Here is a 15,072-nt window from a genome sequence, read left to right on the forward strand (position 1 = left end):
GTCAACAAGTTTCCATGTTGATTTTTTGTTTTCCGTATCTAGATCCAATTGTAGATACACACCTGCATGGTCTGATATATCTTTAACCCCTATTTCACATTTTATGACTCTCTGTCTGTCTGATTTGAACATAAAGAAGTAGTCAAGTCTGGAGTGTTTTTTATGAGGATAGGGAAAGAAAGTGAATTGTCTATTTGTTGGGTGTGTTTCTCTCCAGACATCCATGATACCTGCTTCAAGGAGGAGTTTTCTAACGTTGGTTGATTCAGAATTTATTCTTTTTGTGGAGTTAGTAGAATCAAGAGAGGGCTGCAGTTGTACATTCCAATCCCCTCCACATATAAGAGTCCATGAGGGTTCTTCCGTGATTATATTGAATATTTTTTTGATAAATGTTTGATCAATACCTGGGGGTCTATATATGTTTAAAAGTGTCACCATTTTATGATGAATATATCCCTTTACTAAAATAAACCAACCCTCTGAATCTGTCTCTATAAGTATTGCAACCCCTCTCGTTTGTCTTTGTTTATATGAGGAAAAGAAGGTATGTCTTAAAACCCCTATATTTTAACTTCTCATGTTCCACATCACAGTGATGAGTTTCCTGCCAGAAGATTATATGTTGTTTTTCTCTCTTCATTTTGGTTATTAGTTTGTTCCTTTTGATGGGGTTTTTCAGTCTGTTAACGCTCAAAGTAACTATTTTGTATTCCTGAACTGACATCCTATCCCTCCAGTTTATTACACTTTCTATGCTCCTGTATTGACCAGAACATGTACACAGAAAATGTCCGTGCAACATAACAAAACATCCAAACAGAAATTACCTCCAAAAGTGAAGCATAACAATAGCTTCTAAAAGGGGAGGGGGGAGTCACCTAGGGGGGAGCCCCTCCAGGTGCGCGTTGACATCCTCGCACGTGAGTCATCTGAATGCACAGATAGGGCGCGGACACAGTATTCGGCACCCAGATTCTAAGATCCATATTATATATTTGGTGTGTAAATAAGAGCATATATTCAAGCAACATTTTAAACGCTTATGACAAAAAACAGGGCTATATTTAACCATGGTGCAAATTTTGAAAAGGAAAATTAAATAAATACATTGCCCCTTTCTCATAAGGTTAGTAGTCTTTGCATACATACAGTGTGATGCACCTCCGGTCTTGCTGTGTTTGGGTGTACCAGTATTTTGGAACCTCCTGAGTTTCTCCTTTGTACGTTCAAGGGTCGCTGTGCAGCTCCGACGTGTTGTGGGTCCGCGGGTTTCCCAGGGGCTCTCCTCCAGTCTCTTACATGATGATGCGGTGGTCTCTTCCTGTGGTGGGCTGCTGGAAGGAAAGTTCTTGGTGGTCTCGTTAGCCGTTACAATCCCTCTCCTGTACATGTCCTCTGTTGCCTCTTTTGCGCTCGTATATGTTATGGATCCGTCTTCATAAAAGACACAGAGTTTTGCGGGTGCAGGAGTGTGAAACATAAGTCCTTTTTCTTTTAACGTTTTCCTCAGCGGTGCATATTCCTTTCTTTTCTTCATGGTTTCAGCTGGATAGTCGTGGTCAAAATAAACCCTCTTGCCATCAAGATGTACCTCTTTCTTTTTCCATGCAGCTGCCAGCGCTAGCTCCTAGTTCTGAAGGCATGGAAGCAGACAATCATGGATCTCGGGGCAGCTTGTGCTGGCGGTTTTGGTCCGAGTGATCTGTGGCAGCGTTGAATGCCGAGGTCACTGTCCGACAGTGACAACTCCAACTTTATAAACTTCTCCAAAAACCCACGTATATTAACTCCCTCCTTCCCCTCTGGGATCCTGAGGATACGGACGTAATTTCTGCGGGAATGGGCCTCTAGATCTGTCAGCTTAGACTGGATGCGCTCTTGATCCTGCATGATTTGGAGCAGCATCAGCTTTGCATTATCATTCCACTCTTCAGTGTCGGCTATCCATTGTTCTGCCTCGCTGCAACCTCCCTTAGTTTATTGTTAACTTCTTTCTTAAAATTCCCTAGCTCTTCCTTTAGGTCTTGTATGATTGTTTCACAAAAAGCATTTAGTTCTTTCTTCATGTTCACATGTCTTCGGTGTGCATAGCATTTATGCTAGCTTGTAGGGTGTTCATATCAGCGTGGTCATTAGCTTTGCTTGTGTCGGCAATTCCGTTGGTTTCCCTTGTCGCCATGTCCTGTTTTTCTTCCCCTTTTATATTTGTTCTGTTCTTAGTCTTCCTTGGTTTAAGTTTCCCCATAAGATCTTTAAAGTCAGATAACTCCTCTAAAGTGGGGAAATTGGTGGATCTTTCTGGGAGCACCTAAATTATGCTGTTAAGCAAGTTTTAGGGGAAACTCTTTGATAAGTTCTAACAAGGTGTGGAGGTATAGTTTTTGTGTTTTTCCACACTCACCATCTCAATTTAGTATCACTTTCATATCAACCATCTAAACCATTTATCTTTCCCTCAATGTATTTCTTCAGGATGCTGTGTTTCAAGTCATCTGGTCTCAGCAGACAAACTGTGTTGAGGGCTAAGTGAAGTAGTAGGGAGGAGACGGAGGAGGGGGATAGAAACTGCTTATTGCTCCCTTCTTGCATCTTTAAAGATGAAACTGATGTGAAACGGTTTTAACTGTAATTCCAGGAGGATTTCTCACATGAAGCACAAGAAAATTACGTCATGGCTGGTGCAGTGTTGGTATAACCTTGCTTCATGACCCTAATGGGCCACTGTTTTTTCCTCAGCATCACACATTTTCCCTTTAGCTCAACTAGGATGACTCAATCCTAGTTTTTATACATACCATACATTTTGAAGCTTGTGCTTAGAGTACATTTTAGATTGCCTCAACTTTCAGATTAGAGCTGAAAATAAGACGGTTGCAGACACTAGATTGTGACAATTTTAAAGGAAAAAGATTTTAAATGATATATATGTGATAGATTATGACTGCTGTGTTATTTATATTACTGATCTTAGATCTCTCCATCCTTCCATACTCTCTATACTCTGTTTCCTTGCTCCATCAGAGTGCCACTGAAGCAGTGAAACTGAATTATCTATCAGTGTCACATCACATTGGAGGCTCTGAAAGATTTCCAGATTGGTCAGCTTGTTGCCAAATGCATTCTGCCTCTTCATTATTTTATCACTATTTCATATGTATTCGAGGACTCTTTGGCATCATGTGGGTTTCTGCCTGTAGATCCAAAAGACCTATATGTCACTTTTCCCTTTTTTTTAACAGTGAAATAGTGTTAGTCTCTACATCGTCATAGTCTTAGTGTTTTCCGACTTTTCAATGGCTTAGGTCAGTGAAGTCAAAAGCTCAAAAACAGCATTAAAATTTATAAACCTTTCATAAGACATAAGTACAATCAAGAAAGAAGTTTCCATAAGCACAAAATAAGTAAAAAATAATAATTAAAAAAAAACTAAAATAGATAAATAAAGCTAGAATACAATTTAGATATATACAATGTTACAAATGGAATTTAAATTAAATAGAAGTAATTACAGGCAGTATTAAAAAATGTTTCAGTAGTGACATGTTGACATTGTGTGATTATGGTTTGTAATGAAAAATTAAGCAATAAATTGAAATAATATTTGTATGTAATATGACTATGGGCTGTAGTTAGAATAGTAATGTAATATAACATAATATAATATAGCAAGATAATTATAATACAGTATATTATGCATTATAATGCCAGCAGCAGTCAAGAGAGAGTTCGGGATGGGATGATGGAGTGTGACAGACAGTGCAGGGATGGTATGGAGGGGGGGGGCGTCAGTGGTCAGCATGGTGCAGTCTGTGGCCTCCATTACTGTTCAACAGTCTGATGGCGGTGGGTACAAAGGAGCGCCTGAAGCGTTCAGTCTTGCACCGTGGTGGAATGATGCGCTGACTGAACGAGCTCCCCATCAGCCACAGCTCTTCATGGAGAGGGTGAGAGGGGTTGTCCAGGATGGCTCGCAGTTTGTCCATTGACCTCCTCTCAGCCACTGACTCCAGACTGTCCAGTTCTAGGCCAACCACAGAGCGGGCCTTCTTTACCAGCTTGTTGAGCTTGCTGGCCTCACCCGTCTTGATACCTCCACCCCAGCACGCCACAGCAAAGAAGAGAGCACTGACCACCACAGACTGATAGAAGGTCTTCAGAAGCCTGCCCAGCAGTACAGTTGGAGGGGGTGAGACCAGAGCAGCAGATTAAGTCCAGGGTATGACCTTTAGTGTGTGTGGGGAAGTCTGAAACTGTTGGAAGCCAGAGCTGTCAAGTGATGAGGTGAAGTCGATGGTGAGGGGAAGAGCAGTATTGTCCATGTGTATGTTAAAATCTCCAAGCAGAATTACATTGGGTGACAGAGTGGAGAGGTGGGTGAGGAGGGCAGTGAATTCATTTAAAAAGTCCTTATGTGGCTTGGTGGGACGGTAGACTGTGGCGATGATTGTTGGAATGGGTCCGGGTATTTGGCAGGCAAGGCATTCAAAGGAGGAGAGGGAGGGCACAGAGATTGGAAGGAAGTGGAAGGATGGAGTGGAAACCCCGGCGAGACCCACGGTGGATGTACCTCCGGCGAGGCAGGAGGGTGATGTCCGGGTGGAGGTGCAGAGCTACCGGTGGAGGTCCGGACCGCTGAGTGCGGAGCCTGAGATACTCCGCAGCCAAGTACTGGAGGAGCCCATCCACGGTTAGGTGGAGGAGCGACAGGACAGACCAGGCCAGCACAGACCGCACATAGATCCTGCACAGCCACGTCGTGAGGCACGACAGAGAGACGATGAAGTGGGGCCGGGCGGTGAGCCGAGCAGGTAGGCTGAAGTTGGCCAGCAATCACCGGAACATGGAGCGATGACAGCACAAAGGACGAACATCAGGCGAAAACGGAGGGTTGAATTTGCAGATTGAGGTAAGTATACGGTGTAAAAAGTGGCTTGGAAACCGTACAGAACACGCTAAAAGTTGCGGGTGAGTAGTGGCAGCAAAACGCGCCAACGTTCACTCAACCCGGAAGACGTACAGTATGAACTCCCAACATTTTCCAGACAATTTCAGGAAATTCAGGAACTTGCTGACCACATATGCACTTCAGCATGGGAGTGTTTCTCTGTTTGACATGGTTTAGTTTCAGACAGGATTTAGGAAGGCATTGCCTTCAAACACATGTAGGAGGGGTTGTCGTGTTATTGATACTGTTTCTGTGTTTACATCACTTAAATATGTACAAGGGGACTTCCGGTAATGGCGGCGTTCTAGACAGTCACCTATTTCTTTCCTCCACTGTACTTCAGTAAATTCTGTTAAAAAAATATTGTGAAACCACACCAAAGCCATCAAAATCATTTCAGAAAATATCCTGATGTCAGCTGCTCCAGGAAAATCGGTTAAAACGGTTAAAACTCGCACCAAAAGTCTGCAGTCTAAAATATCAGACTTCAGCTTGGCTAAGGAGAGTGGAGAAGCTAAAGCTCGCGAGATGCCAGGCGAAGCGGCTGAAAATGATGAAGAAGGAATGAAGAGCAAAGAGATTCTTGAAGCTATTCAAGCTTTAAAGTCAGACTTTTCAGCCAGATTTGACGGAATACTGGTCGCAATTGAAGGAGTAAGGGAGGACATTGGCGAATGCACAAAGTGTATTTCTGAGGCAGAGACCAGAATTTCCAATACGGAGGATGAGGTGGCGAGCCTCCAGTCTAAGGTCTGCAGTCTCGAAGGTAAAAAAGCAGAACTAGAAGACAAAGTGACAGATCTCGAGGCACGGTCCAGGCGCTCAAACTTGAGATTGGTCAACCTCCCGGAGGGGGCAGAGGGGGACGACGCCTGCTCTTTTCTCGAGGATTGGATTCCGGCGACACTGGGCATCACAACACTGAGTTCCAAAGTTATGCTTGAAAGAGCCCACCGCGTCGGCCAAAGACGGGAACCCACTGCACCTCCGAGAACGATGATTATGAAATTCCTGAACGACCGGGACAAAGTAGCTGTAATGAGAGCAGTCAAAGCCAAGAAGCAAGTCCTCTACGAACAGAAACCAGTACGTTTTTACCCGGACCTGGCGGCAGGAGTCCAAAAGCAACAGAAGGAATTTGACTCTGTGAGACAGAAGCTCCCTAATATGGGAATAAGACACGGCATCCTTATTCCTACCAGGCTGTTGGTGACCTACAAGGACCGGACACAAACTTTCCGCACACCGGCAGAAGCTGAGAGGTTCATCAGGCAAATTCAGGAGGAGAACGGGAACGGATGGGTATGGGGCCGGTGTTTACATGCTCTTTTGGTCATGGCTTCTTCTATGATAACGGACTTACAAGGCTATCCAGGTGATTGATTTTATACAGGTGATAAAAGGAGTTATTTTATTTAGTCGAGCTGAAAAAGCCTAAATATGGTTTCTAATAAGACACTATAAACTATTAGTAGATTAATGGCATGAATCCAGAGTTAAAATTAAGATTATTTTAAACTCTGTTACACGCATTTAAGTTGTTATCCTATACTGTTAATCTTTTATTATCACTGTTGTGATTTGTGGGTGCTATGGCGTGTGCACTCGGATTCGTTTTAGTTAATAAGTACTGTTAAGTCAGAAATAACCAGAATATGATAGCCTCTTGTTCATATTACCTGATTTTTGTTCAAAATCGAAATTGAGGACGTGTGATTTATGTCCGCTATAAATGTTAAGGTTTTGAATTACCATTGAGGCGTTGCATGTTCTTGTGGGTTACAATCTATGGTTACAATGTGTCAAATGCATTGATAATGTCTCTAACTCATATTCAGTGGAGGAGGTTTTTTTTTTATTTTGTTTTGTTTATTATGCTTAACCAGGGGTTAGGTAGAGCGGCGCGACTACTCCTCACCCAGTGTGGAGTGGTTTTCATTGTTGCGAGAGTGACCAGTCAGGGGAGGGGGTTGCTCAGTTCTGGAGCTACGGTTTGTATATTGAGTGATGTGTATGTGTGTTTTCCTTCTCTTTATTTTAGTTTTATTTTTTTCCCCTTGTTTGTCTTTGTTGTTGTTTTTTATTTTGAGTACATTACAGCCTATGGGTGTGAAATAGTCACATAACTGTATTATCTATGACCAGTGAATTGCAGATAAAGTTTACATCTTGGAATTGTCGGGGGTTGCAAAAGTTAAAGAAGGTGAAGCAGGTCATAGGAAAGTTAAAGAGTACTAATTCTCAAATAAGGTTTCTTCAAGAAACCCATCTTCCATTGGGTGAACACACTAGGATTAGGAGGAGGAGGCAAGGAAGGGTATGGTCAGCCCCTTTTAATACTCAGGCAAGAGGGGTGATGACTCTCATCCACAAATCTATTCCTCTAAATGTTACAAAGGTGATTACTGATAAGGCAGGTAGATACCTTATAGTTCAAGGCACACTTAGGACAGAATTACTTAATTTGGTTAATATATATGCCCCCAATAACGATGATCCTGAATTCTTAAGCGATTTATTTTTCAATTTATCATCCCTTAACGGTCAATACATAATAGCAGGAGATTTCAACTGTACACTAGATCCAAGTAAAGATAGATTGTCACGTATAGATAAGACTCACAATAAAAGCAGACAAATAATACATCAGTTTATTCAGACACTAAATCTGAGGGATATATGGAGAGACAGAAACCCTGATGTTTTATTCTACTCGTGTTTTTCTAATACACATAAATCATACTCCCGAATTGATTATTTTCTAGTCTCTTTAGGTTTGGTGTCTAAAGTCAAGGGATGTAGTTATGATAGTATACTTATTTCGGATCATGCTCCTAACAGCTTATGCTATGTTGATCCAGGGCTGAAAAAAGACCCACCAAAATGGAGATTACAGCAGAAATGGCTACGAGATCCAACTTTAATTTCATTTCTGGAGGAACAAATTGACATGTATTTTACAGTCAATACATCTGAAACTTCTGCAACAACTAGGTGGGAAGCTTTTAAAGCTTTTATTAGGGGCCAAATCATAAGCTTCACAAGCTCAAAACTAAGGAAAACTAAACAGAAAACCGCAATGTTAGAGTCAAAAATCAGAATTTTAGAGACACAATATTACCAAAATCTATGTCCTAAGGTACATCAAGAATTACTGTTGTTTAGAGCACAGTATAACGAAATCTCCGCCTTAAAGGCTGCAGATAATCTTCTCAAACTTAAGCATACTATCTTTGATCAAGGGGAAAAGTCTGGAAAAATTCTGGCTTGGCGAATAAAACAACTTCAAACTGAAAGAGCTATTGCTATAATAAAAAAACAAAATAATGATATTATAATAGATCGTACTGAAATTAACAGTGCATTCAAAGATTACTATGCAAAACTTTACAGATCGGAAAGTGATCCAGAATTACTGAGTCAAAATAATTTTTTAAATAATCTCAATATACCTGTTGTTAATGAGGAAGAAAGGGAGACACTGGGGGGGGGGGGGCATAACATTAGATGATATCTCTGTTGCAATTAAAAGCATGAGTTCAGGGAAAGCTCCAGGACCTGATGGTCTACCCACTGATTTCTACAAGAAATTTGAATCTAAATTAAAGACGCCTCTTCTGGAAATGTATACTGAATCCTTCCGGGAAGGGATCCTTCCTCCATCCTTGAGAGGGGCTCTTATAACACTCCTTCCTAAACCTGGAAAGCCAAATGATAGATGTGAAAATTTGAGACCAATCAGTCTTTTAAACTCTGATTTAAAAATACTCTGCAAAATTTTAGCAAAGAGATTAGAGGTACTCCTACCCAAAACTATAACTCCCGACCAAAATGGCTTTATTGTGGGGCGACAGGGATTTCACAACGTACACAGGGTGTTAAACATCTTACATGTCCAGAATGAAGCTCCGGATTCAGCTTTCCTGTCGTTGGATGCAGAGAAAGCTTTTGAAAGGGTGGAGTGGGCTTACTTGTTTGAAATACTTAATCGCTTTGGGCTTGGAGATAATTTTTGTAAATGGGTGAAACTCTTATATAGAGAGCCTTATGCTGAGATAGTGACTAACAGCAATTTGTCCAGTCCAAATAAAATCTGCAGAGGTTGTAGACAAGGTTGCCCGTTATCGCCTCTCTTATTTACATTAGCAATCGAGCCCCTAGCAATTGCGGTGAGGAATCACACATTGATTTCAGTTATTTGTGTAGGTCAGTCTGAACATCGCATAGCTCTATATGCGGACGATGTGATCATTTTTCTTAAAAACCTCAGTAAATCAATCCCAGCCCTTATGGATGTTATTAAAAAATTTGGCGAAATCTCTGGGTACAAAATTAATAATGGTAAATCATCCATCTTATTACTAAATTCAAAGGAGAAAGATAACCCACCCCCTTACATACAACTATTCAAAGTGGTAAACAGCTTCACCTACTTAGGGATAGAAATAACTCATAAATTTGAAGATGTTGTACAAGTTAATTATAACCCAGTCATTGCATCTGTATGTGAGTCAATAGATAGATGGTCTTCACTTCCAATCTCCCAAATAGGAAGAATTAATATACTGAAAATGAATATTCTTCCAAAGCTATTATACCTCTTTCAGAATATCCCCCTGCACCCTCCTTCAAACTTTTTCTCCAGACTAAAAAAAGTGTTTAATGATTTTATATGGAGAAATAGACGACCCAGACTCCGTCAGACTTTGTTATATTTACCAAATGACAGGGAAGGGCTTAAGTTCCCAAACCTGCTGTGGTATTACTGGGCAACCCAAATAAGAACTATGAGGTTTTATTACTCAACAGAAAATGCTCCAGCATGGAAAGATATTGAGTCCCACTCTGTCAAGCTGCAGTTGCCATCATATATATACTCTGATGATCCTAAAAGCCTTAAAAAGAGAACTTCAAATCCTATAGTTAAAAAAATGATCTCTGTGTGGTATGAGGTACAAAAATATTTGAAGGGTGGGCTTACCTTCTCGCGGTATAGCCAAATTTGGGGTAATAATTATTCTGTGCCAGGCAGGGCTGATGGTGGTTTCAAACTATGGGCTGATAGGGGCGTGAGTCAAATTAAAGACATTTTTAATCAAGGTAATGAGAGCATAAAGACATTTGAGGAACTGGTAGCAAAAAATAATATCCCACGTAAACACTTCTTTAAATATTTACAGCTCAAGAACTTTGTCAGAGCTAACCAGAGTCAGTCCCTGGTTTACCCTGCAGTATCTCTTCTGGAAAAAGTTTTAATTAAAAGCCCTTTTCAAAAAGGTATAATCTCAGAAGTATATGATGTGCTAATATCTGCGTCAGTAGAATCCTCTGAAAATAAACTGAAAGCATGGAAAGACGATCTTTAAGAGGAAATATCAACTGAAGAATGGGATAAGGCATGCAATAAAGCACAGACAGCTAACAAACAGCTAACACTTGTTTAAAACTGATGCAATACAATTGGTTAATGAGAGTCTATATAACACCAGAGAAGCTCCACAAATTTAAGAGTTTTTATCTTTTCAATTAGCTGTAGAACCAAAGTTTGTTCTTCTTGGTATCTACACAAAAGGACATAATATAACCCGAAGGGAACGAGTCTTTGTAGACCTCTGCATATTACAGGCTAAAAGAACAATAGCATTAACATGGAAAAACAGTGGTAGGCCGAGTATTACACGGTGGTTAAATGAAATGTCTTTGTGCTTGGCTCTGGAAAAGATAACATATACACTTAAGGACAAACAAGAGTTATTTGACGGTGTCTGGGGCCTATTTATTACTTTTCTTCAAGATAAGGATTTGTCACACATATTGAACTAGGCTGGGAAAGAGTTGGGAATGTCTGTAATATTGGTCGTTTCTGCAGAAACTGTTTTCGGACAGAATATTTGTGATAAACAAAACATCTATGGCAATGTACTCCCTTTGGTTATCTTTAGTTAATACAGACAATAATAATGTTGTAACATTTTGTAATTAAGGTTTTTTTTTTGTTTTGTTTTTTTTGTTTACTTGTTTGTTTTTATTTTATATATGTGCATGTGTATGTATATATCATTTTTACTATTCTTTTCCTTTGAATTACTTTAATTGTAATTGTGTGTCTCTGGAAACGTTTAAAAAAACTCAATAAACATATTGTTTAAAAAAAAATATGTACAAGGATATTTCCATCATACTAACACAACAGTAGAAAACATACTTGTCACACAGACAAGATGAGCAGCAAAGACAATATACCAGAGTATAGATCCAACTTCTTGCAGAAATGTAACTGCTAACTAGCTAGCAGAAAAAAAGTTTGAATGAAAAATGTGTCTGTGTGTATTCAAACATGCAGCTTCCCTGATAAAGTCTAAGAAGAGCTTAAGTTGGGGTTCATCAGCTCTTAAGTAATGTTTTGCCTGCTTGAAATATCCTTAACACAGCCTTGACCATGCACAGACACTTTTTTAAAAGTGCTGCATAGAAAAGATCCATATACATATGTCTTGGAGGAAGGTGTTGAAATCAAGACCTTTGTTTAAATCATTTCTAAATCACTGTTTTCCCAGTCTTTGAAATGACTGACAAAGTGTGTGTTGAGTTACTTTCTCTAATATTATGCTTCTTTGCTTTTTTCTCTGATATTTTTCTTAATTTCTGATCCTGTTCTGTATATGTGTGTATTATTTCCGACCTGCTGAGAGGGATCAAAATGTGCTTTTTTGGGTGATATGAAAGCCTCATATGAAAACTAATTTAAACAGGTTACAAAGTTGCTGTTAGTAAGTTAAAGCTGGTAGTAAAAGAAATGAAAAAGTGACAGGTGTGATTACTGTTCTGTTATGGTTTGATTATAAGCAATAATGGTGCACTCATCTGTGGACCTGGAATGTGTAATTAACATAAAAACACAACAGGAGTATAGTGAAAGTTCATGGGGATTATGTGAAGAGATTCCAATCTTGGAGATAGTTGACTTGAGATTTCAAACATTTATCAGAAAATACATGAGCTGTGGGGGCATCCTAGCTTGTTTACACTCACACATGTTCAGTTTCTTAAAAATCATATCTGGTCCTCAGGCAAGCTCTGACTTGCTGTCTGCTCATTTGGTGAAGATCACGTCAATTAAGTTGATCAACTGGACGCCACAGCTTCAAATACAGAAGATAGAAAGTAATTTCTATGTCCGCTCAAATTACCTCTCAGAACCACTCTTAGGTACATTGGGCTCAGGTTTGTGTTCAGAGGAGTTACAGCTGGGAAAGCATTGGTATTCCATGTGAGTTTGATAGTTCAGTCTCCCACTCCGACCCTACAGACTGAGCATAGATCTTAGAGGCTGAGGAGAGAGTGAGTGAGACGACACCACCGTCATCGGTCTCATCCAGGACGGAGACGAGTCTGCTTACAGACAGGAGGTGGAACAGCGGGCACTCTGGTGTAGTCAGAACCATCTGGAGCTGAACCCGCTAAAGACGGTAGAGATGCCAGTGGACTTCAGGAGAAGCTACAGGTTTCAAGTTGAAGTTCTTTAGAGTATGCCCACGTCAGTGTGTGATGGGTGAGGGTCCTTTATTTACTTTTTTCTGTAAGTGTCCCACGTGTTGTAAAATGGTTAGCTGACGGACATGAGGCCATGCCCCACCGGCCAGACTGCCTCTGTGCATCCCTTGACCCAATCCCAGCTCACTTGCCATAGTGTCTTTATTTCCACAGCTTCACTTGGCAAAGATGGTCTCCCCAGCAGCAGCCCACCAAATACTGACACCTAGTAATGACTGTGGTTTGAACAATGTTTTTTGTTACTGGAAAAAACCATAGTTCAAACTCACTTCATGGATTATGCCATAAAAATTAAGTTCTGAATATGAATTAACGTGATCTTTGTCTGCATGTGTGTGTGTGTGTCTGTGTGTGTGTGTGTGTGTGTGTGTGTGTGTGTGTGTGTGTGTGTTTGTGTCTGTGTGTGTTTTTGTGTGAGTGTTTGTGTGTAACAGATCTATCGGCGCTGCTGGCTGGTGTTCAAGAAGTCATCTAGTAAAGGACCACGACGTCTGGAGAAATATCCTGATGAGAAGTCTGCCAACATCAGAGCCAGTCCCAAGGTAACTGTGTGTGTGTGTGTGTGTGTGTGTGTGTGTGTGTGTGTGTGTGTGTGTGTGTGTGTGTGTGTGTGTGTGTGTGTGTGTGTGTGTGTGTTTGTCTGTGTGACAAATATATTTTGCTCTGTGAGGGGAGATTCTGACATAAATAGCTGACGGACACACACAAACAAACACACACACACACACACACACACACACACACACACACACACACACACACACACACACACACATACAGAGTGTCAGGGAGATGCTAGCAGTCAGCCTTCACATAAAGTCTGACTCTCATCCCTCTGAGATCAGAGAGAGCCAACAACCCTTTTACTTTTTTCAGCACACACACATTTACACTCTCTCTCTCTCTCTCTCTCTCTCTCTCTCTGTGTCTGTCTTGCTCTCTCGCTCTCTGAACTCCCTCATCTTTTATTTTTCATCGTCACTTCTCCTTCACCTTACCCTTCCTGTCTGCTTTCATACATGTACATTAAGCTTCCAGTGAACTTCTAGTGAAGTTGTAAATAGCCTCTATAGTTAAAAGTCATAATATTATAAAACGGATGAACAAGCCTTATGTGTGCAGTTTCAAACAGTATGGGCTACCATGAGAATACATTTGTATCAGTTTGGTGTACTTTTTGCAACTGCTTGCTTCGTTATCTGCCTTTGTCCTCACTCAGACAGCTGAGGTAGAGATGCACGTAAGCGCTCAGGTGCTGTGGTCAGCTTCAATTAAAATATTTGATGACTTTTCTTCCAATTTCTACAGCTGATAGCATACTGTATATTAGTGTTTGGTTTTACCTGACCAGAAACTGCAGGGACATGCATCAGGGGGCGTAGCTTTTGAAGAAGTCCAGCCTAATGGCCACATCCAGTGAACAGTGTGATTTAGGTGATCAAGAGATATATGACCGACTGTTTTAGACTGTGGATGACGGAGGTGTACAAATCTGCTTGAATAGGACATAAATGCACATTTGTGTCACAGATTTATTTCTGATTCTTCACTGCTTTATTCACCAGGCCTGTTGTTAGTCTCACAAACTGAAGCCTTTCTTCCTGGAGTAGAATGCCTGTGTTTTTTAAAATTTGTATTAATGTAGTTTAATATATATTTGCATATTTGATGGTGCTCACTTTGTCAACACAATTATTTGTATCGTTAAAAACTATACATTGTTCTAAATGTAGCCCTCCTCTCCAATATGAGAGTCATAAATCACAGTTTGTTTTACTTTGGTTTAATCACATCAAATAATACCTAGTAAGTGAATTGAATCTGATTCTCTCTACCTTTATCATTTAACTCCAACCTGTTGTCTAGGTGACAGAGATTAGCAACGTCAAGAATGTCACACGGTTGCCTCGAGATACCAAGAGACAGGCGGTGGCCATTGTGTTTACAGACGACACCTCACGCACCTTCACCTGTGAATCAGGTAATGTAATTAAAATTTTTCATTCAAAAGCACACTGTGTGACACATACATGTAACAATAAAGTTTCAGCATGCATCCTTACAGCTGAGTCAGCACTGGATAATTTCCCACACATCACACCTAGGACTACAAATGTGAGGACAAACACAAAGTAGTTTTTCAGTTCAATTGTAAAGGCTGGTTAACTGTACATCAGACAGTTGTTGGACAGTGATGGAAGTACACAGTTATGTAGGTCTGTGTTTGAGAGTGAGATAAAAGGATATTTTTAGACAAAAGACAAACTCAACAATTCAAGGAAGAAAATAACAAAATCCAAGAAAACAAGCCAAACAAATTAACTAATAATATGTCTGCACATTTTAAAACAGAAGCCAGCGTATGTCCTCTTCATTGATGATTTTAACCCCCGGTGTGCGTTAGTGACAAAGACACAACCAGGGGACATCTGTTTACTATTTGACGGTTTTTGCCGCTATCACCGTAAAAAGCTTTGCGTCTACAGTTTGATTTAATCCAGTTTGCTGAAACATCAGACACATTTAGTAAGTTTGGATCAACTTGTCATCAAGGATGCAGATGCATTTCA

General features: G+C 40.4%; 1 protein-coding gene across 1 annotated transcript in view; it reads left to right on the top strand.

Annotated features, from left to right (window-relative positions):
• The window catches only part of dok4 (docking protein 4), a 138,183-nt gene that overhangs the window by 106,258 nt on the left and 16,853 nt on the right, over positions 1–15,072 (top strand). Inside the window, exons 3-4 of the mRNA XM_034681016.1 lie at positions 12,937–13,044; positions 14,369–14,483. Coding sequence (XP_034536907.1) covers positions 12,937–13,044; positions 14,369–14,483 — 223 coding nt within the window. The remainder of the gene's footprint in view (positions 1–12,936; positions 13,045–14,368; positions 14,484–15,072) is intronic.

The sequence above is a fragment of the Notolabrus celidotus genome, chromosome 3 (assembly GCF_009762535.1).
Source record: "Notolabrus celidotus isolate fNotCel1 chromosome 3, fNotCel1.pri, whole genome shotgun sequence".
Taxonomy (NCBI): domain Eukaryota; kingdom Metazoa; phylum Chordata; class Actinopteri; order Labriformes; family Labridae; genus Notolabrus; species Notolabrus celidotus.